Below are 27,423 nucleotides of genomic sequence, written 5' to 3' on the forward strand. Positions count from 1 at the left end.
TTAATTATTTGATTCTAATTATAAACCAGCTGTATCTGGGAGACGTGGCACTATGACAATTCTGGATAAAGATTTCAGAACAGCAACTTTCAAATGGTAAAGATAATGAGCAAAATCTTTGCTACGTAGAAGCCAACCAAACAAATATAGATAGCCATATCCTCAGGAGACATTAAGTGGTAATTGGCTGAGTTAATACAGGGATGTTGCTTTTTCTTGGGAATATATTGCATTAACGGGGGCGGGGGGGGGGGTTACAGATTGATAGGAAGAGTGTTGTAGGTCAACAGCAAAAATATCTATTTCTAGCAAGGATCCGTTCCAAAGTATTTCATAACTTCTTCACAAATCTAGTCTCCTTTTTTTATGCAAAGAGAATTTGCAAAATATCAGGAAAAGAATAGATTTATACTTGGCCCTACTGCCCTCTGTCTCTCATTTGGAACAATTTATTTTGAAAATAAAGAGAAGGAGGAAAGAAAAGAAATGCAACAATACCCAGAGAAAACAAGTTTCCCCACCAAGTATAACAAGGTAAGATTCTTCTCCCCACATAGGTTATATTTTGAGTGGTGGAATGGTATCATAACTGTTGTTTTCCTGCAAGCATTCTCAAGGCTGAGGTTTATTATCACATCCCTTTATTTCTATTACAAAATATCCATACACAATACGGAAGAAGGTGTAGCATCCTACAGCACAATTAAGAGAAAGGCTGTAGCTCAGTGGTGGAGCATTGATTTCCTTCTAAGATTCCTTGCACGCCTTTCACCATAAGGTCGCAGGGCAGGTTATAATAATGCTGAGCTATATGGGCTGATGGTGGGACTCAGTATTAGGTAGCTTCCTACACTCCCAATGAAATTTGATTTTTTTCGATTATTATTATTCAATCTACATCTTACCAAGGAACCCAGTGTGGAATTTTTTATACCTCTTGACTTTTGTTCACGTCAGGACTTATCTAGACATGGCGCTGGGATCCCACCAAAACTACACCTTTGCATAGCTTCAAGAGAAAAGGTCTCTGTTGGTACTGGTGGGAATGATGGACAGCTGCTGCTTTATCCTATCTTTAGAAATGCGACTACTTGTAGGTGTTCACACAATACAATGAGGAGGAAATGACCACAAGCTACCCATGACTAGAGATGGAAGGATCTATCAATTTAGGTTCTCTCTTAATTACTCATTTTTCCAGTCTTAAATCGGTTCTCCACATTTCTTAAGCAATTTCATGGAAATTCTTCAACCTTTCAGAGTGAATTTCTCCTGATACCTTTTGCATGCAGTTTTGATTAAAGCACACATTTTTGCAAGCAATTGCTTCTAATATAATGTATGTTAGCATGTTATTTTCATGAACGTATTCATTTTACACATATTTTCTCCTAATAGATGCATTTTTGTAAGCAATGCTTGGCTGCATTACTGCATTGCAACATTTAGACAAGTGCAAATTTTAAAGGATGCTTGTGTTTTTGTTCACATATTGTTTTTTTAAAAAAATGCAAATTTGATAAATTTGGCTTCAGATGCAAACTGAAATTAATTCCCCCCCCCCATCCCTACCCATTACTACTCTCTTTTAACTATCTAGGTTCTGCTTACTAGCATTATACATGAAAATTCATGGCAGTAGATTTGGGAGATGGGGACCAGTTCTGTGTTCTGAACTTTTAGGAGCTGAACAAAATGAAGCAGAAACAATATATTGGCGTCACTTCCTATCTTCATTAGAAACCTTTTTATTAAAGCTCTAATGTGCAAAATGGCAACATCTGTTAAGAATGTTGGATATTCAGGATTGTATTTCCAACTACGGTAAGTCATACTCACGCATCAAAATCAATGGACTTTAGTTCATCATGTCCATTGATTTCAATATGTCTGCCCTGAGTGTTACTTAATTGGATTCAGGTCTCCTCACCTAACTGGTGTAATCAGCTCTAAACTATTATACAAGCCTGCTTAATGTTTGATTATATTATTTACATTGTATATGCATGGAATGTTTCGTGGAAGTGGTAGTACATGTAGATTGTTTGTTACACGCATTTTCACTTAAGAAGAGGGGTGGGGATGCTCCACATGTGAGACAAAGTTTCCTGCAATAAGTGCACATAATGGAAAATGGATATCTGAACTGGAAATTTGAAAAGTTGTTCACCAGATGTAATATGTGTTATGCCAGATAGATACAATATTGGCCAAACCAGGAGACCTCTTTCATTACATGCAGTCAGAGCAATCTGTGTTTGTGCAATGGAATCAAATATTTATTAAGCTATTATTAATTAATTATCCAAACTTGGCCTTGAGTACTCTGGTTAACATCCAGTATTTTAGTTTCATCCAATGTAATAGGCTGAACAAACTCAGCCATTTAGTTCTAATTGAAGCAGGCACATTCTGAATATTACAGAATCATAGAAAAATAGAGTTGGGAGGGTCAACGAGGGTCATCTAGTCTAACCCTCAGCAATGCAGGAATCTCAACACATGGCCCCACCCAGCTTGAAACCCTACCAGACCATGCTTAGCTTTGCAAATGTGCTAGCAGTTTTATTGCTGCCCCGTTAGAACAGTTCACAAAAGTGACTTACGAAGAGTCATGAGTAGAACATAGATTCTCCTTTGAGAGCTGAACAGCTTCTAGTGTGTGTGTGTGTGTGTGTGTGTGTGTGTGTGTGTGTGTGTTTTAAATCACCAAAGCGGGTAATTATGATTAACTTCTGAAATCAGTGTGTTAGAAAACAAAAAAATGCAGCTTTGAAAATGCAGCTTTGGAACAGCAGGTGGTGTTGTACTCCTATCTACACAATATTGATAGCAATAAAAATACACATTACTTTTTCTTGCAGAGTTGGACAACCTTTTATGATCTTGGGGTCAATTGTTATTTAAAACTTTTCAAGCCATCCTAAAAATATAGGGTTTGCCTCCACAAGGACCATTCATGTTCATGGAATTCGTATATCCTGTTTTCCTCACTCTGTGTATGAGGCATTAGTGTGCTTTTTTTTCCTTCATACGGTAAGCAAACTAGGGACATGCTAGCTAGCCTTGTCATTCCCAGCATGTCACTGTCACTGGTCCTACAACCATCCAGGCTATGGAGGCAAACGTCTCTTTGTGTTCCAAGTCTTCTCGTGCATCTGTTGGTTCAAGTCCCAAGTGCAGCTCTTTTGGGCAGAGGGGAAACTGTAGCTCCATGGTAGAGCCTTGCATATAGAGGAATTGATATGCCTTGCATGTAGAAGATCCCACATCAGGTTGCAGGTGAGGGGAGAGATCTCCATCTGAGATCTCTGCCTTGAAATATTTACCAGGCAGAGGGCCTTCTCGGTGGTGGCACCCTCCCATCAGATGTCAAGGAAATAAACAACTATCTGACATCTGAAGGCAGCCCTGTTTAGGGAAGCTTTTAATGTTTGATATTTTATTCTGTTTTTAATCTGTTGGGAGCCGCCTAGAGTGGCTGGGGAAACCCAGCCGGATGGGCGGGGTATGTATAAATAAATAAATAAATAAATAAATAAATAAATAAATAATACAAAGACCCAGTATAAGGCAGCTTCCTATGTGCTCTAATGTCTATGGGCAACGGTTATGAATAGAAGGACCAAGCCATTTTGGTTCTCTCTGTTTCTCATTTTTCTATTCTTAAATTCATTTCTCCACATTTTGCAGGCAATTTGTGTGGTTTAAAATAATGAGAAGAATCCTCATGAAAATCCACCAGCTTTTTAGTGTGAATTTCTGCTCACAGATGGCAGACACAGTTTCATATGCAATTTTGATTAATGGATACATTGTTGCAAGTAATTTTCACTAACATAATGCATGTTTATGTTATTTTCACTAATGGCTTCACATTTGTGCAGATTTTTCTGTAATATATGCATTTTTGTAAACATTGCTAGGCTCGAGAACTGCATCACAGAATTGTGATAAGTGCAAATTTTGAAGGATGACTGTGTTTCAGTTCTCATAGTGGGAATTGGATAGATTTCAAATGCAAACTAAATCAAATTTCTTCTGCATTCTTGTTATGGTTTTACAGAAAGTCTTTCTACATTTACAATGCTCCCGGTTTGTTTGTTTGTTTATTTATTAGATTCTTCTGGACTAATTTTGTATTAGAACACCAGCTTACAACTATTTATTTTATTTGTTATAATCCTTTGTTTTCATGATATATTTTTTAAAAAAATATATGTTTACCATTCTAACCATAGGCATAAAGTTTAAAACCAGAGAGACACTGCCCTTTCTTGACCTTTAAAGCATATGCAACTGATCATGTGAATCACCTTTCAGGAGCACTAGGGACAGACTAGCCCTCTCTACCTGTAACTGAATACCTCCATTCTCTGTACCTGCTTGCCTTAGACTGCTGGGAGCCACAATTACTAAGTCTGCTTGTGAAAAATTTGATTCTAGAAACACTGAGGAAAATATGAAAAGCTATGCCGCTTGTGATCCTGCTGAGAGCCTCAGTAACTTTTTTGCATTCTATTCTAATGCTGTACACTGTGTTGATCAAATTATGTGGTGGGGAAACCCATTCCCATAGAGGAATGACCCAGACAACGACTTTTCCTTTGTAGCTTGTGGCCTGCATAGGCAAATAGCTGCTCCATCAAGTGGCCTCATTAGCTTGCAAACAAAGTAGTGCACAGTGAAGATGGGCCCCTGCGGAATCATCTTCTGTCAAATTGTAGCAGATTGCATGGCCCTGTGTTATCAGAGACCCCCAGAGCCTCTCTGGAGATATTACCAGCACTCAAGTGTGTTTGCAGTGACCTTTACAAACAAAGAAGGCCTGGCCTCCCCACCCCGCTGGCATTTTCATAAAGATGGGAAGAGATAAGAGGCTGAGAAGGCAATTTCATTTCTTTCATATTGATTTTGGTTATTTTGGTTGCTGACATTTAAATATTGATCTTAATCATTTCTGTATCCTTGTTTAGCTTTTGTGGCATAATGCTGAGAACTGCTTTATATAAATAAATACAAACTCGCATATAAATAAATAAATAAATAATTTGTTTAAGTAAAGATTGGCCAACAGAACTTTGTAAATTTTGTATCAAGGTTCAAAGGGCTGCTTGCTCTTTATATAAAATCTTAACTTTTGCATTTAAAAGCAGTGTTTTTTCTGGGGGGTACACAGGGATACACATACCCCTAAACATTTTGTGAATCTTCGTACTTTTGTCCATTTACTGTATTTATTTTCCCCGATTTGAACTATAAAATGGTGGCTTTCTTGAGTCAAAATGAGAGTACCCCAAACATTTTTTAAGAAAGAAAAAAAAGCACTGCATATATCAGCTTAGGTATTTTCAACAGCTTCAAACTAAAACTTAGTATTGTGTTATAGTTCTTTCATGGGCCAGTATAAACAAAGGCCTGTTTGCACACTCTGTAAATCCCATCCTCTGAGAGCAAACTGATTATGTGAACAGGGCAGGGGCAGAAATTCCCAAAAATCAGGGCCCAGCGTGGAGCTGAGCGTGCTGTGGCTTCAGTGGCTCCTCCTCCTCCTGTCATGGAGGGGAAGGCGGGGAGAAGCCCCAGCTGATGGCAGAGGCAGGAGGAGGAGGGCGATGAGGAGCCACTGGCCACTGAAGCCATGTTGCCACCATGTTCCTGGCTCCTCCAACATCCTGATGTAAATTGGGGGTGGCACTTGCTCAACTTCCCGGCCCCCCCATCCCCCTCACAAGTTGGCACCTCTGCAGCAAAGCTTCCCTGTGCTCACTAGTATACATCCCACAGGGACTTTGTTGCCTAGGGCAACACCCACCTATCAAAAGTCTTGTTGCACCTTTCAGCCTGCTAAGCCAATTCCTTCTTTTACCTTTCCCATTCCTTTTTACTTTCTAAGGCTGCAATCTTCTGCACACTAATAATAAAGAAGTACCACTGAACTGGGTGGGACCTGCTTTCAAGTAGACCAGAGGTTGCCCATGATTTTAGGCTAGTGGGCACCTTTTGAATTTTGAGAGAGAGTGCTGGGGGGTTAGCTGTCACAAAATGGCTGCCATGGAGGTGCCATGGCAAAACACAAAATGGCTGTCATGGGGAGAGTGACTGAAAACAAAATGGAAGAGATAACCACCCCTGACAACTGTGTGCTTATTGTGGAAAGTCAGCTGTGTCCTGCAGGTCCTGATTATGGACAGCACTCACACTGGTGCCTCTCATTTTGCCTCTTTCCAGTGTCTAGAACATTGCTCTCTTTGCCCCCAATCTAACCTCATTATTTCATCTTCCTTCCAAGCTTCCACTATTGTTCCTTCAAACTCTATTTCCTCTCAGCCCCTAACCTTACTATTCCCCTCCACCCTTCAACCAGTCAGCTTCTCCACACACACACCCCACCAGACCCTACCTTTGCTCTTTCTCCCTCCCCTACTCTCTATGTGGGTCTGTCTGCATGTGTCAAGTGTTCCTCAGTGTTAAGTGTGATCTGCCTACTGTGATCTTAACTTTGGCTCCACCTGATGTTACGTACTCTTTCCTTCACCCACCAGTCCCAGAGGACAGCAACCCCCACTGTTTGGTGCTAGGCCTGAAGCAGGATATAAATACATTAATAAACAAATCTTTCCAATTTTTCATGAGGAATCAAAATTGAGAAAGCACAGCACAAAGTGGTTGCCATCTCTCCTCCTGCTATACTAAAGAATTATATTAGGTCTGGGGCACTGTGGAAGAGGCAAAATGGCGGTCATGCTGCCAACACAGTTGCTACTGCCAGTTCTTGCAGCAGCAGCAGCAGCAGCAGCAAAAAACAAATGGCAATCTGAGGGAAGTTGTGCTACTGACAACTGTGAGCCCCAGCCTGGATAAAAAGGTGGAGAATTTTCATCCTCCCTGGAGAAATTCTGTGAAATTGTGTCTCCAGTTACTTTACTCACAGATAGGGTGGGGAATTTTGAGAGGCCATTTCCTCACAGCATTAAGATGTCCTGCTGATTATTTTTGGTATCCATTTCTCTTTCACTTTCATCTTCCCAAAGAATAAATGTTAATATAAAAGTGAACTACTCCTTCTCTTAGCAGGTTTCATAGTACAAACGTATACGAAAGAAAGAAAGAAAGAAAGAAAGAAAGAAAGAAAGAAAGAAAGAATCTTTAAAATATTTCATATACCAATGTAATAACATACAATTTACATGCAAGTACATGACAGCACTGTCTGCCCCCAGGCTGTTTTCCACCTGCGCTGTTACTCGGAAAATCCCCACATTCTGGTAGACGTGCTTGATCCCATCTTCTGTGGAGCTTAGATTGGCGTACGACACAGCACTGCCGTCTCCAAAATCCACACGGATTATTGATCTTTGAATGTCACCCTAAATTAGAGAGGTAGAGAGGATAATTAGTATAAAATAGATATGGAATCCAGGGCAATTTGAATATTTGCCATCTTGAAAGGTATTCAGGTGTACAAGTAAGAATCTACATTTATAGGGATCAGTCAAAATCTTACGTCTGGTTCAGCAAAAATTAGTTGGGGGCGGATTTTGACAAAACCACTGAGGCAAAACTAAACGAAAAGAATGAAATTGTCTTGGGGTAGGCAAAGTTATTCTGGGGAGGGGGCTTCTTGCCTTTTTTCTGTTTAAGAGCCCCTGCCAAAATCAGTGAATTAGAACGCAAAAGTAGAAACTGCCAGTCCTGACACAATTGTTCTCTGCTCCCCAAACCATTTCAGGGGTTCACAACATGAGTTGAATTATGACTCCCAAAGTTGCTGCTCCTAATTTTCAGCCTGCGAATGGGATAGCAAATTGGAGGCAGCTGTTTTGGCACACTGCTATAATTGGGTTTTGGTGAACCACAGAAACACTTAATGCTACTCTGCCTAAACTTCCTCGTGGATTGCCGTATCTGGGAGACATTCTGCAATGCAGTCAGATCTAAAAATGGATCTCAGAATGACAGGACTGCTTGAATCTGGTCCAAATTGTGTATGCCACAAAAGTCAGAACCCTAAAGATGCAAAATCTCATTTAGGAATTTTACAACAAAGTGACTGTGTGTACATATATGTGAATGTGTATGTGTATATATCTGTGAGAGAAATGTTTGTTCATAACGTCATTTTAAATATTGGAAAACCATTATTACATCCCAACTTAATCTCATGTGGCATAAACCCATGCGTGTTTAATTTGGAAGTCAAGTCCCACTGTGTTCAATGGTGCTTATTCCAAGGTAAGTGTGCACAGGCTTGCTGTCTATGTCCCTCACACCCTTCAAGAAAACACCTGGCATCAACTCCAGACGAGCAAGAGCTTTCCTTGCACTGCTGATATTAGCAGTGAAAAAGAAAGTCCGCTTCTGCTCATGGCACTCTTATTTTAGGCTTTTTCTCATAGAGAAGTCATGCCTCTGCTGTACCAAATTATTCTGGAAATGTAGGATAATACATTGAGGTCACATAATGTACAAACTGTCTCTTGTTGGGTTATGGGTAGAAGTGTGTGCAAACTTTATTTCATTTCATTTTTAAAGCCTCTCACAATAACACATTTTTATCTTGTAATGTGGTAAGGGACTACAGAGAAATAAGGTACCTGGAGAAAGCAAAGTGGGTTTAAAAGTTTTCAACCCTCACACTGTTCTTGCCTACTCAGATGCAGACAGTGGTGTTTTTTTCTGGGGGGATGCAGGGGTAAACATACCCCTAAACATTTTGTGAATCTTTGTACTTTTGTCCATTTACTGTATTTAGTTTTCCTGATTTGAACTAGAAAATGGTGATTTTCTTAAGTCAAAATGAGAGTACCCCTAAACATTTTTTTTTTTTTAGAAAAAGAGCACTGGATGTAGGCATCACGGGGTTCACTGATACTTGCTCCCAGCACAAGGGGTACATGGGTATAGCAGCCTTGGCATAATATAAAAAGGACTTAGAAAACGATACTGAGTCGCTTCTAATATGTCTTCTTCTTTTTAATCCCTTTTAATAAATTTTGGTGGGCCAAAGAATATGCTGAGTCTACAGCTGTCCGAGGAGCAGAAAATCACTTCGGAGCTCAGCAGGACGTGGACTTCTGATTCACATCATGGCTTCCTGCTGAGAAAGGTGCCTCCTTCTAGTCTAATTAGAGGAGACCTACAGCTGCCACTCTTTCAGTGCCTCTTTCACAAGATGAATTTCCTTGCCTTTTCCAGTTCATTCCTGTTAAAATTATTTAATCCTTTGAACTGAAAATGCCTCCCACCTGTCCCTGAACTGAATATACAACCTGTAGTTCAGGATTTAACACATTTCTGAAAGGCCATGTTTCAAAAGCTGGCATTTAAGAACTTCAGCATCTCAGGGCAAGCAGCTTTTATGCAATAGTGTGACAAGCAGGACAGATATTTTCTGTGCCAACGAAGAAAAACAAGAAGAGGGGCAAAAAGAGACCCCCAAAACTTAACATTTCTAAGTGTGTTGAAAGTTGACTTCATAGTTCCACAGCATAGGGGACAGGTTGTTGTTCAGTGGTATAGCGCTTGATTTGCATACAAGAGAGGTTCCAGGTTCAATACCTGCTGTTTCCAGATAGTGGGACAGAGTCCTTCCTGAAACCCTGGGCAGCCAGTTAAGAGTCAAATCATATGGAACTAGATGAAACAATAGTCTGACTTGGTATAACGCACTTTCCTAGGTTCCTGTGTTGCTTCCCACAGGTCTTTTTCCCCTGCATCCCATAAATTGGTCAGAACATCTTTCACAGTATTGTATACATAGGAAGTGCATTTCTGCATGATGTGCTTATACCACAGTCCAAACATAAAGCATAAGTCCAAATGGCTTGAGAACACTTCTGTAATCAGGTGTTTGACTAAATCACAGTGTAGGGTGTCCAGGAAATTACAGTGTAGGGTGTAGAAAGCTGCACAAGAGCAACTCGGTAAATATAGAATATCGCTAGGTATGTGTAACTGACACCCATAATGAGGATTTCTACAGTACATGAAATTACAAAAGACTGATCTGTATCTGTCATTCCCCCCCCCTTCATTCATCACAGTGACAAATGTAGTGCTAGACTGAATAGTTTTGTGACTCTGCTGAGCTCAGATAATAAGGTAGGCAGTAAAGGGAACACATTTCTCCCACAGGTTTTACATCAATGCATCAAAGCTGTGACTCTAAGTGTATCTTAATCATTTCTTCCCCAAAGTCTCCTTAAGATGGTCCTCTATGGCATCCAATAGTGCTCAAACATTCTCCGAGTACCTGAATATTTATCAAATAGTCTCCAAATACTTAATACTGAAAAGCACATGCTTTGTGTGCAAAAAGCACCAAGTTCAATCCCCGGCATCTCCTGCCTGATAGAAATACTGCTGTCTGAAACCCTGGATTGCTGCAGTGCACGTAATCCAGAGAGGGGCAAGTTGAATGGGGGCTTTTCATGGAGTGGGCACAATCTGATGTTCTTGCTGTTGTGGCTGCACTGCACCAAACTCCCTGCTTCTTTGGCCTCTCTCTCTCTCAGTAACTAGCACTGGGAAGCCAGGTGAGCAACACAGTCCTGCCTGTACTGTTCTGCCACCTGCTGCTCCTTGTATCCATGCATATTTCTTTTTTAAAAAATGATCTGTTTCTGAATTGTTCTGTGCTCTCTCTACGAGAGAGCTGTATCAACAAGAAGCACAGCATCCAGATCAAGGGAAGTAATGAAGGTAAAGGACCCCTGACAGTTAAGTCCAGTAGCAGACGACTCTGGGGTTGCGGCACTCATCTCACTTTACAGGCCGAGGGAACCGTCGTTTGTCCTCAGAGAGTTTTTCCGGGTCATGTGGCCAGCTTGACTAAGCCGCTTCTGGTGCAATGGAACACCAAAACCAGAGCAGTGCACGGAAATGCCGTTTACCTTCCTGCTGGAGCGGTACCTATTTATCTACTTGCACTTTTTTTGGGGGGCGTGCTTTCGAACTGCTAGGTTGGCAGGAGCTGGGACTGAGCAACAGGAGCTCACCCCGTTGCGGGGATTCGAACTGCCGACCTTCTGATTGGCAAGCCCAAGATGCTTAGTGGTTTAGACCACAGCGCCACCTGCCTCCCTTAAGGGAAGTAATAGTCGCATTCTATTCTGCCATAGTCAGAGCACGCCTGGAATAGTGTGTCCCATTCTGAAAACCACAACTTAAGAAGGATATTGACAAACTGGAATGTGTGCAGAGAAGGGAGACCAAAATGATCAAGGGTCCTGAAATAAAGCCTTATGAGGAATGGTTGAGGAAGTTGTGTATGTTTGGCTTGGAAAAAGAGGAGACTGAGAGGAGCCATGATAGCTATCTTCAAGTATCTAAGGGTTGTCACATGGAAGATTGAGACAGCTTGTTTTCTTGTGCTCCAGAGGGTAGGACCCGAACCAATGACGTCAAGTTACAAGAAAGGAGATTCCAACTAAACATCAGGAAAAACTTTATGATAGCAAGAGGTATTTGACAGTAGACCGGACTCCCTTGGGAGGTGGTGGACTATCCTTCATTGGAACTATTTAAGCAGAGGTTGAACGGCCATCTGTCTTGGATGCTTTAGTTGAGATTCCTGTACTGCACAGAGTTGGACTAGATGACCCTGGGGTTCATTTTATCTCTCCAGTTCTGTGATTCTATGATTCTAAGCAGTTTCCAACCCTTCCATCAACTCAACGTGATTGGAGTGCCCCAAGAAAATAATTCACTATGATTAAAAGCTAGCCCCATCCATCAAAATAAGAGATCCTCTCCCCCAACTCTCCATCACCTTCCCTCTTGAGCTCTGTGGGGCTTCCTTAGTCGGGTCCATACAGAGTCACTTGAAAATGAAGTGATACACCTCAAGGCATCTTGATAATAGAACAATCTAATGAGGTAAAATGAGAACCTTCCTTGAATTACCCCAATGCACCTTGTAATTCAGGGTATACACAGAGCTGATGCACACGCCTAACCCATGGCTATATAAACAAGCAAGGTGTTAAATAATTAGCTGCATTTTATACCTGAATTCTTCTCACAGCCTCTGAGATTCTTTACACCTATGGATTCAAAAGTAACAACCTGGCCCATTTACAGAATATGATTATAACTTGATTATGTGTAAGTCATGAATGGAGTTTCAATGTGGGAGGAGATGATACTGCTAATTTTAATCATCTTAATGAGGACAACACCTTCAAACAATCAATTTCAGTCTCACCCAAGAGGCTGCAAGCATGATTTTTTTCTATGAAGTGCTGGGCCTTACATGTAAATCAAAGTGTTAAACAATGAGATGTAATCAAAATGTTTTTAAATCTAGTCCCAAGCTTCACATTTAATTGGAAGCTTTCAGTTAAGCAATGACTTGTTATCTCTTTATCCTTGCAGATGTTTAAAACATATTTTAAATCAAGTTAAATCAGGTTTTGCAACAGGCAGTTGTTGTTTCTCCTCGGTTGTCTTCCAGAATGTAATTCTCAAGCATTTGCTTTTTCTGGAGTTATATACCGTAACTCAATTTTTTCAGCCCATAGTCCAGTGCAGAGATGGTGCTTAACTGGTTTTTAAGACACCTATAGCATAGGAATTTTAATTTCTCTCTCTCTCTCTCTCTCTCTCTCTCTCTCACACACACACACATGTCTTGTGCCAAATTTGGTAGCAAAAACTTTCCATGTCTCAACACAAATATACCCTGTATACTTATATGCTATCTTATATTGTGTAAATTGCTTTTATTCAGATGCTGCAGTCAGTTTTGTAGCATCTATTTCTTAAACATGTATAAAGATGGGAACTGATGGGTGATGTTTTCTCTAGATTTCTGCGGAGTGAATCTTAACTCCTTGCAAATGCACACATTACTATCTTGCAAATGCACCTATCATAAAACTATCCTATGAGTACTTGCATTTGATAATGTTGAGTTCAATGGTTGATAGAACAGATGTCAGGGTCTTTATTATCCCTTGGTTGTCTTTTCACCAGTAGGTGTTTACTTTTCAAGTCACTAAGTTGTGGGATTCAAGAAGAATAAAACTGTCTGTTTCAACATGGAAACTAATCCACAGCCAGCACTTCTTAAGCAAGACTGGGTGTCCTCCATGCCTCGTGTAAGTAACAAATGGTAGTTGACAGAATGCATTGTTTCAGAAATGTACATTTTTCATATCCTCTAAATGCTGGCTTTGCCATTTGCTTGGCAATATTTGCCCAGGTAACTTCACTTTCGGGTCTACCCTTCAAGGAATTGGGAAGGGCAAAAGTGGAAGTGAGCAAAGGTTACAGAAGTTAACGAAGCCCTGCTTATTGTAGCCCAGATATACAGCTCATATTTATGAAGCCATTAATCAGTTAAATCCCACTGGCCAATTAATTGTGTTCACTTCTATCCATTTTCTTCTAAACGATTCAGACTCAAAAGCCCCAGTGGGAAATGCGTGAAAGACAACATACCTCCTCCAGCTGCACCATGAAGGTAACATTGTGCCCTTGTTCTGATGTCAATGTGCCATCTGAAGTGACAACTCGGAGTCCTCGTGGGGCTTTGCCAGGACACTGCTGAGGCTTGGCTGTGTACTGTTCACGCACACCATCTGTGCAGTTATTAGATACAACCTTCCTATACCTGTTGAAAGCGGGAAGCAGACACGACAGTGTAAGGAAGGACCACTGCAAGATGCTTACTTAAGACTATTTCCCCTTTTTCAAGACCACCTCCACAACCTCCCAGTTAGTTTAAGCAAATCATAACAATAACAGCAACTGTTATTATTTCATCACTTCTTACAGAAAAAGTCTCATAGCCATTCACAACAAATTAAGAATGCACAGATATAATAAAGCAGCCAAAATAAATAAGACCATTAATGACACTAAATGTTAATCTGACAGCAATCGATAATAAGGAATTTTATCACAAAGCATAGGTAGCATGCACACTTAAAAGCAGATTCAAAGCAGATTCCCTCAAAGAAATAGTTGTAGTTTACCTCTCACAGAGCTAAAATTGCCAGCAACTCGTAAAAAAACTACTGTGGCCGTAACTCTTTGAGGGGTGTAGGTTTGCTTTTCATATGCTTTAAAGGTATAGTGTTTACACAACCTAACACAAAATGAGGATAAATGGAGAAGCAGAGATGCCACCATTTCCAAAGCTCTGGCGCTGATGTCAGCCAGAGAGGAAGGATAAATATGACTTTCTTTTGTGCCAGCTCTAGACTGGCACAGCAGGGAAGGCTGGGTCATATGCATCACCGGTAGCTAGACTGTCTTAGAATCCCTTGGCAAGCCCCTCCACATTTGAAGCCTTGCACTGCAATAGACCTGATGAACAGCATGAGGAAAGCTTAACAACCATTCACAAATAATATTAACAACTAGATTCTGGTAAGTCTGATCTGAAAACAACTCACCCAGTGCTGTTGAGATAACTCTGACCAATACTGCAGTCTTTTGACAAGGAGGATGGGTTGTACCAAAATGCAGGCAAGCACTGGCCATTGCTGTGACGCTCAAATCCATAGTCACTGGTTTGAATGAAGGAGAGATTGTTTCAGTGATATGTGAATCAGAAGCACATAATTCTGAGAGATCATGTTACAGTGAAGGCTGCAGAGGTATACCACATTCACATAAATACAGCCCTGGAAGCTTACTTTGTCTTCTGCACATATATCGATTTCACACAGGTATACATATATCTGTCTACAACTTGAGGGTGGTGTTCTACAGCTCTGGGCTTCTTGTCTGCATTTGCCTCAATCAGTAATCATGGGCATACATAGAAGTTGGTCAAATTGGCTCCTACCAATGGCTCAAAAACCATACCTCCCCACTCTTGCTTGGAGTGGCTAGGAGCCCCCCCCCTCCATCTGTTTGCATGCTCAGACAGATGGACCAACAGAGGAGGAGGAGGAAGAGAGGCAGAGGGGAGCAGCAATGGAGAAAGACATTGGCAGAGCATGAAAGGTGAAAAAAGCGCAAACTTTTTGAGTTTCTGGTCTCTCCCGGCTTCAGAGGCACCAATACATCTCCTTGCCAAGGGCACATGTGGGGTGGGTGAGGGTGCTGATATCGCTCCTTGCCAAGGGCACAAGGAAGCCTAGGTATGGCTCTGTCAGTAACTATACAGCATTTGAGCCTGGCTGATTTTGGATTATGACCATTCATTTCAGTATCATAATTTTATCAGAAACTACTCTTTAGAACCCAGTGGATGGGTAGGTCAAAGCACAGTGAATATGTACCAGACTCCCCATGCATTTTGTCGCCTTCACTTCTCTGGCTTGTTGTGTGATGTTGGAAGTTATCTAGAGGATAACTATGGCCAGAGGAAATGAAGCTGCCTTATATCAGATCTCACCATTGGTCAATCTAGTTCAGTAGATTGTCTATTCTGACTCCCCACTAGTTTCTAAGATTGCCCCCCCAGTTTTGATATCTGAGATCCTTTTACTGGAGATGTCAGAGGGTGAATGTGGGACCTTTGGGGTGCAAAATGTGTGGTCCACAACTGAGCTGAGTGTTGTCCCAGGAATTGCTCAATTTCCTTTGAAAACAAGTTATATGCAAAGGGAGGGGAGAATGAAGGCTGAACTTCTGCTAAGAGTGCAGAAGAAAAGGTACAGAGGTAGAGAAGGGATGATGCAGTTAGCACTTGTTGGACAGCCCTGTCCAGTGCTATTTTTTTAGAAAAAGAGGTTCTGTAACTCACATTGAACACCCCCCTCATTCTTTTAGAATGGCAATGGTGCCTACCTTAGAGGTGCCAGAACTCAGCTCCTGTGAGTTCCAGCTGGAAAAAAAGCCCTGACCCCATCCGTTCTTTTTGGCAATGGAATTGAGCAAACATTTTCACTTCACTCTTTCATATGTATAACATTCCTGAGTCTTTTTGCAAGCATGCTAAACACTGGTTAATTGTTTTGCAAACAGATACTTGGTTACCCAAAGGATGCAAAATAATTTTATAAGCATCCTAAGTGGAGAGACAGCATAAAGGCTATTGAAATTATCATTCCACAAGTGATAAAACTCATTTTCATTTATTTATAAATGAGGTTTCTTTCCTCTGTAATCTGATTGTCAACACACTGAAATGCTTGTATTGCTGAGGTCTCATGTATCAATATAATTAAAAAGCTGTAACGCTGCACTCTCACAGCATGTTCAATAATCAAGTGAAAGGCAGAGCAGCAAAATATGCAGAAAAGAGAATACGTGTTCAAAGCCTGATTTAATCAGTTTGAGTTTCTATGCTACATGCACCCTTTCTTCTAGGCAAGGAATCCTAGATGATATCGCTCAGTGCTGGATATGGATGACACAAGTGCTTAATTTTGAAAAGAGCAGAAGCAGGGCTCAAGCTGTCCTTCGAATTGCCTTGGGAGTCCTGCATTAGTTAAGATGTTTTGAGAGCTGGATGTAGAAGAGAGAAAAACACTCTGCATATACTCAGAGATGCATATCTTCATATATTCCAGGACTGAACTCTGTCAATGAAATCATGATTCAGACCTCATAGTCTATGATTCATCAGTAATGAATCTGTATAAATATGCAATTCAATATAATGAACCAATATTATATACTATAGATTACTATGCTATATAACTCCATACCCCCATAATATACTGAACTGGTGGATATGGGCTATATCCCTTGGTTGAGGCAATTGGACCCCTTCAAATCTCTATCATTATTGTCAGGGCCACTTCATTTGTATGTATGTTTGTATGGACATGCTCTTATTCGGATGCTTTCTCCACCTCCCCCCCACCCCCTTTGTTGCTTAATAGTGGTGCAAGGGCACTTCCAGAGAGATTGCTTATTCACATAAAATTTGGTTGGCATCCCAAACTTTCCAGCACAATTATCTCATCCCTTTTGTAAGTGCAAAATGTCTGATTAAAAATTTGGAAAGTGCAGGATAACAACCACTAGCTGGCAATGTTGTGTAATCTCCGCTTGAAGATGTCACGAAGAATGTTCACTAAATAGGTAACATTGTACAACCTCTATGTAAGGCTTATGTGAATGTATCGGCATGAATGCCCAATGAGAAGCCTGTCTGGAAACTCCCCAAAGCTGCTTTAGAGCAAGCACTAGGAGAAGAGGCATGTAGACTCTAAGTTAACTTGAGAATGGAAGCAATCTTTTGGAACTGAGAGATTGCATGCATCCTTGCTTGTTATACTCACTAGTGTCTAAGTAGAGCATTCTTGATGGACTGTAACATTTGCCCTGGCAGCCTTGGATTGGTCATTTCCAGGACCCCTCCATCTATATTAAATATATAGTTGCCCTGAGAATCTAATGTTTCCCAGGGTCCATCACACCTAGGATACAGCTGAATAAAAAAATGGTCCAGTAGCACCTTAGAAACCAACTAAGTTTGTTCTGGGTATAAGCTATAGGGCAGGGGAAAGCTTATACCCAGAACAAACTTAGTTGGTCTCTAAGGTGCTACTGGACCATTTTTTTATTTATTTTGACTGTGTCAGACCAACACGGCTACCTACCTGAATCTAGGATACAGCTCTAGCAGCATTTCTGAAGATACAAGAGTGGGAGGTGTGGGAGTGACAAAGGGCAATTTGTGTGTTTGCATGACTAGGGGTCCAATTTTAAGAGCATGATGGATGTATGGACATGAAGTACTGAACTCTTCTCCTGCCTGAACCTAGCTGGAAGGAGAGTCATTGGGAAAAGGAGGTGTATGCATGGAGGTGAAGTGTGGTTGGTGGAGAAGATTCTACAATTCTCACCTGCACACACCTTTTGGATTCCCTCCTGGCATCTTCACTATATAGCATACCTCTTTACCCTGACTTTTGACACCTGAGATGTATATTTTTAGGTTCCACTTTAATTCTGAGATTGTAAGTTGTTTGAAACTGTTTGCCCAGACAGGCGCATTATGTGGCCCATGAGAGCAGCAAAATAAGCAGACTGTACAACGGTGATGGGATAAAATCAGGCCAAACCTTTATTGATAGCAGTAGACAGGGCAAGGGTTGGCATGGCTTTGGGTCCCAGGATCAGTTCATCATTCCACAAGTCCCATGTTGATGGAATGGATCTGCTGGATCGCTCCAAACCAGTATGATGGGAGTCAGCCAGTGTTGAACCTTGCCATGGTGCAAGCCAAGCAAGCAAGGTCTCACTGAGAGACCAGGTGCAGATTCCAAGCACCGGCGGAGGAACGGGAGTGCGGAGGGAGCGGACCACCCCCAGCACCACTATTCTGGCCCCCCTGGACACACGCCACGCACCCCCGCGTGCTGGGTGCCAGGCCCCCACAGGCGCCACGTCACACCCCCAGAACGCACATCACGCCTCTGTGGGTGCTGTGCCACCCCCCAGGGCACGCGTCATGCCCCCCGGGGGGGCAGCCACATCCCCACCTGCTCTTCGACCCGGTAGCGGAGCATGCAGCTTCACTACTGATTCCAAGCAGGAAGATACTGAACCCTCAGGCCCTTTATGTCGGGCCCCCCCCAGGCTATGTTAATCCTGCCCAATGCCATTTTCGCCCTCATACAAACAACGTTCTTCCGCCTAACAAAGGAAGGGAAAGGTGGGGGGGGGGGAAACCCAACAAAGTGTGAATCAGGTGGAGAGAGAAAAAAATCATTTCCGGTCCTGTCACCCAGCAACCCAAAATTGCTCACTGAAGGCTCTAACCTGAGGGTGGGCAGGAAGGAAGCTCTCATACCAAAATGACTGTGAGCTCCAGGGAAAGCAGCCTTATATAGGCTTCCCTTCCCCTCTGCAACAAGGACAGCTTTTTCCTATGAGTGCATCACATGGAGAAGATACTAAGCAAAAATCTTGCCCAGCATTTAGCTGCAATCTATGGGCCCTTGTGCTGCCAGGCAAAGGCGCCCTGTGCTTATTGGGTACGGAACAGGGCTTTTAGCATTGTGTTTTAAGTGCTATAGCCCGGCTTGTGATTTTAAATTGAAGGACAAGTAGTGAAACAACAGCAACAACTTTAACTTCCATTTAAGATACATTTGTATGTTTCTACCACAAAACTAGCTCTCTGCAGTAAGCAAACAGATGTTGACTTTTGATTGCAACATTTTTTGGTTTTGGCAACTCCCTCCCTGCCTGCCTTTACATCAATTCATTCACCTACCTACACAGAGAGAGAGAAATATGCTGAGAAATGACAGAAGCAACTCCTTTGCATCTCACTAGAGAGGCATTAGCATCGCTCTTTCACCTTGCAGACCTGTAATCTAATGGATTTCTTGTCTACTCTCTGATGCACACAGAACTCTGATGATAACAACAAATTGCTGCCTAACTGCAGACACAACAAGCATCAGCATCAGCCTTGCATTGTTGATCAGCCTTGCAATCAACAAGCATCAGCATCAGTTGGGACGAAGGATGAATCCCGCTACTTAAATCTGAAAATGGGAGTGTGCTAAGATCAATAGCATTACAGCCAGACATCTGGTGTTTGAAACTGGTATTTGACATGTTCCCTGACAGCCTGACACCTAAGGCTGCAATCATGAAACCCACTTTACCTTGGAATAAGCCTCACTGAATTCAATGGTACATGCTTCTGAGCAGACAAAGATTGTGCAGCATGTTACGTTATTACTTTCACACGACCATAACGGTTACCCATACTGTAACAATTGCTCCAGTAGCTTTTCTATGCAGTGAGGTTTAACACTTATGAGGTTTTTTCAGGTTTAAAAACCCACGGGGATGTGTGAGGGAGACCACGTAAGGTCTATGTGTGTGCATGATTATATGTAGAATATCACTGACTTGGGTAAGAAGATTCAAATAATAATTTCGTTAATCTTTGGATCAGTGCCGCCATTTTAGGAGGTGTATCCTATCCTCCATGTTGATATCTGAGTTTTGACAGCAGAATACCAGTTGCTGAAAACTGTGTGGTGTGGTGTGGGGAATGCTGTTGTGCTCAGGTTCTGCTTGTCGTCTTTCCATAGGCATCAGGTTGGCCACTGTGAGAACAGGATGCTGACCTGGAGAGGTCATTGAACTGATCCAGGAAACTCTTCTTATGATTATACATTGCCTGCAGCATTCATATGGTAGGTGAGTAGTATACCTTATGTTCCTTCCATGGTGGTCATGTGAACTGCAAAATTTACATGTGAATGCTCCCTAGTGCAGAGAGGTTCCATGTGTGGAATCTGTCTTCCTCAAACTGGGGAGCAAAAATGGGTGGGGATTCTGCACCTTCAGGAATTTATGTGGTGGTCCCAACACTTACTCCATCATCTACATGGTGGAGGAAAGGGGGCATATCAAACATGTAATTATTGAAGTGGGGCTATAACTTTGGGTACAGAAACCTCCTTGACACACCATGAGGTCTGTTCTGATTATGAAGTCTTTTATCTTCACATAGGGACGCGGGTGGCACTGTGGGTTAAACCACAGAGCCTAGGACTTGCCGATCAGAAGGTCAGCGGTTTGAATCCCCACGATGGGGTGAGCTCCCGTTGCTCGGTCCCTGCTCCTGCCAACCTAGTAGTTCGAAAGCACGACAAAGTGCAAGTAGATAAATAGGTACCGCTCCGGCGGGAAGGTAAACGGCATTTCCTTGCTCTGCTCTGGTTCGCCAGAAGTGGCTTAGTCATGCTGGCCACATGACCCGGAAGCTGTATGCCGGCTCCCTCGGCCAATAAAGCGAGATGAGCACCGCAACCCCAGAGTTGGCCACGACTGGACCTAATGGTCAGGGGTCCCTTTACCTTTTACTATCCTCACATAAAGATAAGCTGTTCTGATTCATGGTGCTTTAGCAAAGCAAGTTAAGGCATTAAACAAGTAATGGAGGTCACTGTTACAGCCAACCTAGCACAAAAGCGAAATGATCCATTTTTTAAAAACATGTTGAGATTCATTTTCGTACAGAATAAAAAATAAAATCTGCAGCTGGAGTGATACTTTGCATGCTGCAGTAAAATGCTGGGAAACCTGGTAAATAAATGCTTTAATAACATATGTGTCACCCCATAATCCATTTACTACTTAAATAAATACAATTTAGCTTCTAGGCAGTTGCTAGGTAATATTGTCCTTAGGAGCACTACACAATTTTCATTGTGATAATCATTTCTGAAACACTATTGCCCCCTGGTAGTGAGAAGCAGGCAATGCATGCAAATGTAATCTCTCTGCTAAGCTGACTCCTTTCCTGTTTTGTAACTCACTCATTCTTCCAAAGATCATTTTGGCAATACGTTACTTTCTGTTTCTAGAAACATACATTGTTTTTTTCAAACCTTTCTGGTGAAATAGTTTCAATCTGTAGTCACACAGTAAGTGTTTATTTTTTAATTTTTTTTAAAAAAAATCATTATTTTGGGGTAAATACAGATTTTTCATGCCCACCCCAACAACAACAACAACAAAGTAGTAGGTGCTCGAATAATTAATTGTGGAAAGCATAAAATTTACTTTGGAAAGACATAAAAATAAATGGATGTCTGACGCCAGTGCTGTTTCCACAATACCCTGAACTATGGAAAACATAATTTGATGCGAGTTATCCCATGCTCTGCATCTGAGAACATAAGATTAGTAAAGTTTGTATTAAGAATCAGGTATCATTAGGGATGGATCAATCTATCTATCAGATAGGCTTTGCTTCATTTTTCCATCCTTAGATTCAGTTCTTCACATTTCTGTGGCAATTTGGAATTTTTTAAAATAAGTTTCTCATTGTTATACAGACTTTCTCCTAATATATACATTTTTGCATACGTTGTCTGGAGAACTGCATCACAAGATTCAGAAAAGTACAGATTTTGAAAGATAATTGCATTTCAGATCGTGCATTGTTTTAATAAGAATAAGAATTTTATTGTTTATATGCCGTCTATCTAACTGGGTTGCCCCAGCCACTTTGGGTGCCCCCCAACACAGTACAAGAAGTGCAAATTAGGAAGTTTCTGATTAAAATTGAATGTTTCTGCATCAGCACCATGACACAATAGTGCAGAAAGGGAACCTTGATGTGATAAGTATGCACGATTGCATGACGATTCTCTTTTCATAGTGTTCTACTGATACACCAATGTGTATCTACATATTGGTAAAACACCCCACAAAAATAATATTAATGCTGGAGGCATCCATTGGAAATGGATTATCCATCATTTTTTCTTCCACTCACCCATTAAACCCCCTGCATGGCACAGATTCTTTGCTATGAATGATTTTCAACTTAATTTTCTACAGCAAGTTTTGTTTTTTAAACGACAACAACATGTGCACATTATACATAACCAGGCATGAAAACTGCTTTGCAATGTATGTAATTTACATATCCATTGATATATAATTGCTATTGTCCTGACAGGTGCCTCATTGTTTTTTTGTTTCTGACGTATTGTTTGTCAATTTGCACAAAATGGTTCATTGCCAGAGGCGGCCTATATGCACCAAGATTGCAATCCTGAACATGTCTGCTTGAAAGTAAGTCCCACTGAATTCAATGGGGCTTACTCTCAGGTAAATGGAGTTAGGATTGTAATCTTAATCTGCTCCCTACTGTGAAAGTCTAAAGGTAATGGAATGCATTACTCATTATTGTCCTTTTTCACAAGAAAATGGCATTTTACTTGCACACCTCAGACAAAGTCTGATCCTCTTTGCTAATATAGGATGAAATTGTTACGATATTGAAGCAAGGCAGCTGCAAACTGCTAGCTTGAAAAGTAAACATGATGGGAATGTTGGGACTGTCCGTGGGAAACAGAGGGACAGTCAATTCACAGTGTGAAGCACTGGAATTAGCTCAGAGTGTAACATGAGCTCTTCCGTTTGTTCCTGTCCAGGAAGTGCAGGAAGTGTTAGTCCCTACACTGCTGGAGTTTGAAGAGAGCAGTCATGTTTTTTGTAACGCTGCAAAGACAGAAATAAAGACATGTAAATACGTTTCTGTCTATCTCTTTCCCCTGCCAGGGGGCAGGAAAGAGGGGGGGTGTTCTTCTCACGTTTGAGAAGAATCGCCTATCGAGACCTTGCCTGCGCTGGCTGGGAATGCAGCCAGGGAAGTCAACAGGGAATCAAGCTGGGTGCATGGGATTGTTCCCAGTTTCTCCTGATATGGGCTTGAATTCCCGACAGAAATGTCTGGATTAGCACCCATTGCCTAAATCTGTTGCCCCACTAGTAGTTAAATGCCAATATTTAAAACTATAAATTTGCTTGCGCACTATGTTCAGCAGTCACAAACTAAATAAAAAGTGCATACATTTTATGACAAGAACACACTTTATGAAATAAAATATTGCAATTAAAAAGAATTTATATGCAGTTAAACAGCATTACAGCTGAGTGCAGGAGTAATTCATATAATCCAGGATACAAAAAGCAAAATATCAACAGGGTGCTAAACTGTACCTCCCTGAGGTCCAAGTGATGGAAAGGAATATAAGTGCCAACTCCCTGGGGCCCTGGGTGTCCTCCAATTTCTTCTCCTCAAACCATTTCTCAAATCTTACACAAAATACTTTTCAGTATTTCTCACTTCTCTTTTCTCAGCTCCTGCTAAATTTTTCTCCCAGACTGGGTGCTAAAAGGTGGTAGTAAGAAGGGTTTTAACCACTTGCAAAAGAGGGAAAAATATGGTGATTGTGACTGCTGGTGTGGAAAATTCATGATTTAGAGGCAGAAAAGAAATCCCCTTCTACGTATTTTGCAGCAAACTTTTAGAAAAGGCTTGTCTTGAATGTCTTGTGCATTTATTTATTTTAAAAAAACACAAAAGCTGCAGGGAAATCAATACTCTTATTAATATTTAAATATGTATTTCATCACACAATACAAATGCAATTTAATGCATTTTTCAGCCTAGAATTGTATCACAAAATTTGAAATACAAGAATAATTACTTCCTCGTTTGAATATTAGGCTGGGAGGTGGGATCAAGTCAGTTCACATCAGGATTCACTGAAATCAAATTCCTCAGGCATTCCTAGTCTCCAGTGCCCTTGCCAACGTTATGTTCATTATCAGGACCATATAAACTATAGCCTCGCTAAAATGCTGAAAGCGGTACTCACCAATCGAAGTCTGCCTCTGTGCAGACACATGGTTCAGATGCCATGGCTCCCGCGTACTTGCCCTGCATACATTTCTTTTCTGACTTACGCTTCCTGTAGATCCTTTTTGCTCCCATGATGCATGCTTCTCCCTGAGGTGAGAGAAAAACAATGGGATGAATTCAATCAAATAGTTGTGTGGTTTAGAGCCAAAACAACAAGTCCTGCTTGCACAACAGGGCTTTCCTCCTCTCCTCTCCCAATGCACCCTTCACTCCCAGTAGGCTCTGGGGGGAGGGGGTTAGGGTTAGGAGAATTCCCAGAACAGGGCAGAAGGGGAGGAAAGGGGAGGGTGTTTGATCTGGCAAGAGGAAATGCTTGTGCTGGTGAAATGATTTTATTAGAATTCTATGACACAGAATTCCACTCCCTCATAATGGTGAGGTTTACCCCTACAGATAGATGATAGAGATAGATAGATGATAGATGATAGATGATAGAGAGAGATGATGGATAGATAGATAGATAGATAGATAGATAGATAGATGGATGGATACCAACACAAACACCCCCCTCCCATTTGAGGCTCTTTGTTTAACAAATTAGAAATAGCTAGTGGTTTTATGTGTTCTTCCACTTTCAAAGCAAATTGGCCACTCTTTCCTTAACACTACAAAGACTCCAGCTGAGGAACGCAAAAACACTCCTGCAAAGAAGTGTGTGTGTGTGTATGTGTGTGTGTGTGTGTGAATGTGTGTGTGAGAAGGAATGCAGATAAACATAAACCTGCTGGTAAAAAAGGTAAAGGACCCTTGACGGTTAAGTTCAGTCAAAGGCGACTACAGTATGGAGTTGCAGCGCTCATCTTGCTTTCAGGCCGAGGGAGCTGCTGTTTGTCCACAGACAGCTTTCTGGGTCATGTGACCAGCATAACTAAACTGTAATGGAAACCAGAGTGCATGGAAAAGTTGTTTACCTTCCTGTCACAGTGGTACCTATTTATCTATTTGCACTGGTGTACTTTTGAACTGCTACGTTAGCAGGAGCTGGGACAGAGCAGCGGGAGCTCACTCTGTTGTGGGGATTAAACCACCGACCTTCTGATCGGCAAGCCCAAGGTCCACCTTCTACTGTAAGTGCCCGCTTACCACAGCTGGAATTTGCATATATCAGATCCCTACAGGAGGCCAGGCAAATAAATCAGGGTGAACAGAACTTTATATCTTTGGTCACAGATTATAATGGCACACACTTTTTTACCTGGCTATGAAGCTGCCAGGGACGGTAGTCATCCTCAGCACACCGTCGGTCAAAGATTGACTTGTAGTCCACCTTCACCAGCTGCCATTCAGAGCGATGGCTGAAGTGCCCAAAAACCCTGCACAAAACATACTGAACTGTTACCAGAAAAAGTAATCATTTGAGTAAGAGCATACATTTATCCATATTTAGTATCTTTGAATCAACCTGTAGTGAATTTATAGTAGCCCAGATAGCTGAACTAAATGCAAAACTCTATCACATAACAATGAAGTAAGTGTGGCAATGTTTTTGTGGAGCAATACCAGTGAGTAGTTTCTAGCTTCTCAAAACTCCGAATGTCCTTCGTTCTTCCCAACTTGCCAAGATCAGTGTTTGCACATGTGTGGTGTCAAAATAGTGTGTTGGGTTTTTCATCATGTGTTATAAATTTATAATAGAAAAGAAAAATTGCAAATTAAAAATGCAATAGGGATTTATTCAAAATATTTTCTTCAGTACTCATCACTGATTGATGCATGACATATGAAACAGCTGTTAGTGGATTGAATGCACATGACTCATGAGGCAAGTGGCAATTCAAACAGCAATATTAAAGATATACTTAGAAGCAAATTATTTTGAAATAAAGCAAGTGTAGCGCTTCCAACTAAGTTTGTCTACCAACTGCATGTTTTACAATTGGTTCAGTATCTGCCTTCAGTTAAACTAATTAATTATAATGTAAGTAAAATGCCCAAAGTACTACCAAACTTTTTTGTGTATTTTTATGAAATGTAAGAAATGTGACATAACTTACGATATAATTAACAAAAATGTACTACATTCTTGGGATCATTTTAAATGTAGCAGTGAAGAGTCTTTCCCTTGCCTTCAAAGGTTAGAAATGATATCTCATCTGATTATTAGCTTTTATATATATTCACTATGGATTATCTGCTTACGTCATTATCAAAGTCTCTTCTCCAGGTTCTCCCAAAACGCCATCAACAAAAAGTGGGATGGATGTGAAGCTGTATTTGCTCCAGGACCTTCCTTCATCAAAACTTAACCTAATGAAAACACAAATGGAAAACAACTTTTTTGGGGGGAAACACTGTTTAAGAAGATGTAAAGAAAAGGAACCACCTATTTGCTGTACATGGCAAAAATGACTCAGATTCAAGAACTTGAGCTACATTATACAAGACAGCTTATCGCAAACAGATTTTAGGAACTGCAAAGCTCCACAAAATATGGTTCCCGGCCATGTAAGTGTCTTAAATATCAAAGCACTGACAGTGGAGAAAGACGAACATAGGATTTCCCATGGGACTGGCATTGATTTTACGTCATATATTGAATGCCATGTGAAGCAGTGTGGCCTGAGTGTGAGTCTTCAAAATAATCTCATGGCATTAGAAGAATGTGAAGTAAAATGGTAGATGGATCAAATTCAGTGTTGCTAAATGCAAAACACTGTAGGGGGCGGTTACAATTATCCATATATTCTGCAGGATTCTTAAACAGTAGATTTATTATGTATATAAAAAGAATATATGGAACTTTGTCAGATTAGAAGATGGAAGGGTTTGTGATTACTAATAATTTTTTTGATTCCAGGCTCCCAAACCTCAGGGGAAGTAAAGAAGTTCAGCTCCTTAATATTAACCCAAATGGCAATAGGGCCATTAAAGGGTATACTCTGTTGCACATCTTGTGTGTGAAACTGTAATAATAGCTTTAGTGCGATCAAGAGAGAAAGCATGTCAGTTTCTTAATTGGCATATCTTGACACTTAGTTAAAATATTTAGTCACGGCCCGATTGCCAATGGCGTGTAATATATAATGAAGGACTTCATGACTAATGAGATCAGAGAAGTTACAGTAATTACCAGAGATGTCTTATAGGCAGCGACGTATGTTTCATGGCAACCAAAACCCCACCTTGATCCAGATAAAGAACGCTGTGTTCTTCTTCAAAGATCTGGAGAAATACATTAAAAAGGACTAAGTTTAACTTGCCTTAGTCTGGGAATGCATGCTTTCTAGGCAACACTGAAATACATAGGTCACAGTTTTGCAATCATATCAGTAAAAGACTTCCTAATGGCCTTGGTCTACTCTGTGATTCTGCTAGGA

At 41.1% G+C, this 27,423-nt stretch overlaps 1 protein-coding gene across 8 annotated transcripts in view; it reads right to left on the bottom strand.

Annotated features, from left to right (window-relative positions):
• The window catches only part of SORCS1 (sortilin related VPS10 domain containing receptor 1), a 436,617-nt gene that overhangs the window by 104,904 nt on the left and 304,290 nt on the right, over nt 1-27,423 (bottom strand). For all 8 annotated transcript variants that reach the window (XM_083616531.1, XM_083616537.1, XM_083616535.1 and 5 more), the window contains exons 13-19: nt 27,177-27,268; nt 26,246-26,353; nt 25,302-25,419; nt 24,063-24,193; nt 14,406-14,519; nt 13,447-13,618; nt 7,184-7,370 (exon numbers count right to left, since the gene is read on the bottom strand). In XM_083616531.1, the coding sequence (XP_083472657.1) occupies nt 7,184-7,370; nt 13,447-13,618; nt 14,406-14,519; nt 24,063-24,193; nt 25,302-25,419; nt 26,246-26,353; nt 27,177-27,268 (922 nt within the window). The remainder of the gene's footprint in view (nt 1-7,183; nt 7,371-13,446; nt 13,619-14,405; nt 14,520-24,062; nt 24,194-25,301; nt 25,420-26,245; nt 26,354-27,176; nt 27,269-27,423) is intronic.

The sequence above is a fragment of the Podarcis filfolensis genome, assembly GCF_964270895.1.
Source record: "Podarcis filfolensis genome assembly, chromosome: 5".
Taxonomy (NCBI): domain Eukaryota; kingdom Metazoa; phylum Chordata; class Lepidosauria; order Squamata; family Lacertidae; genus Podarcis; species Podarcis filfolensis.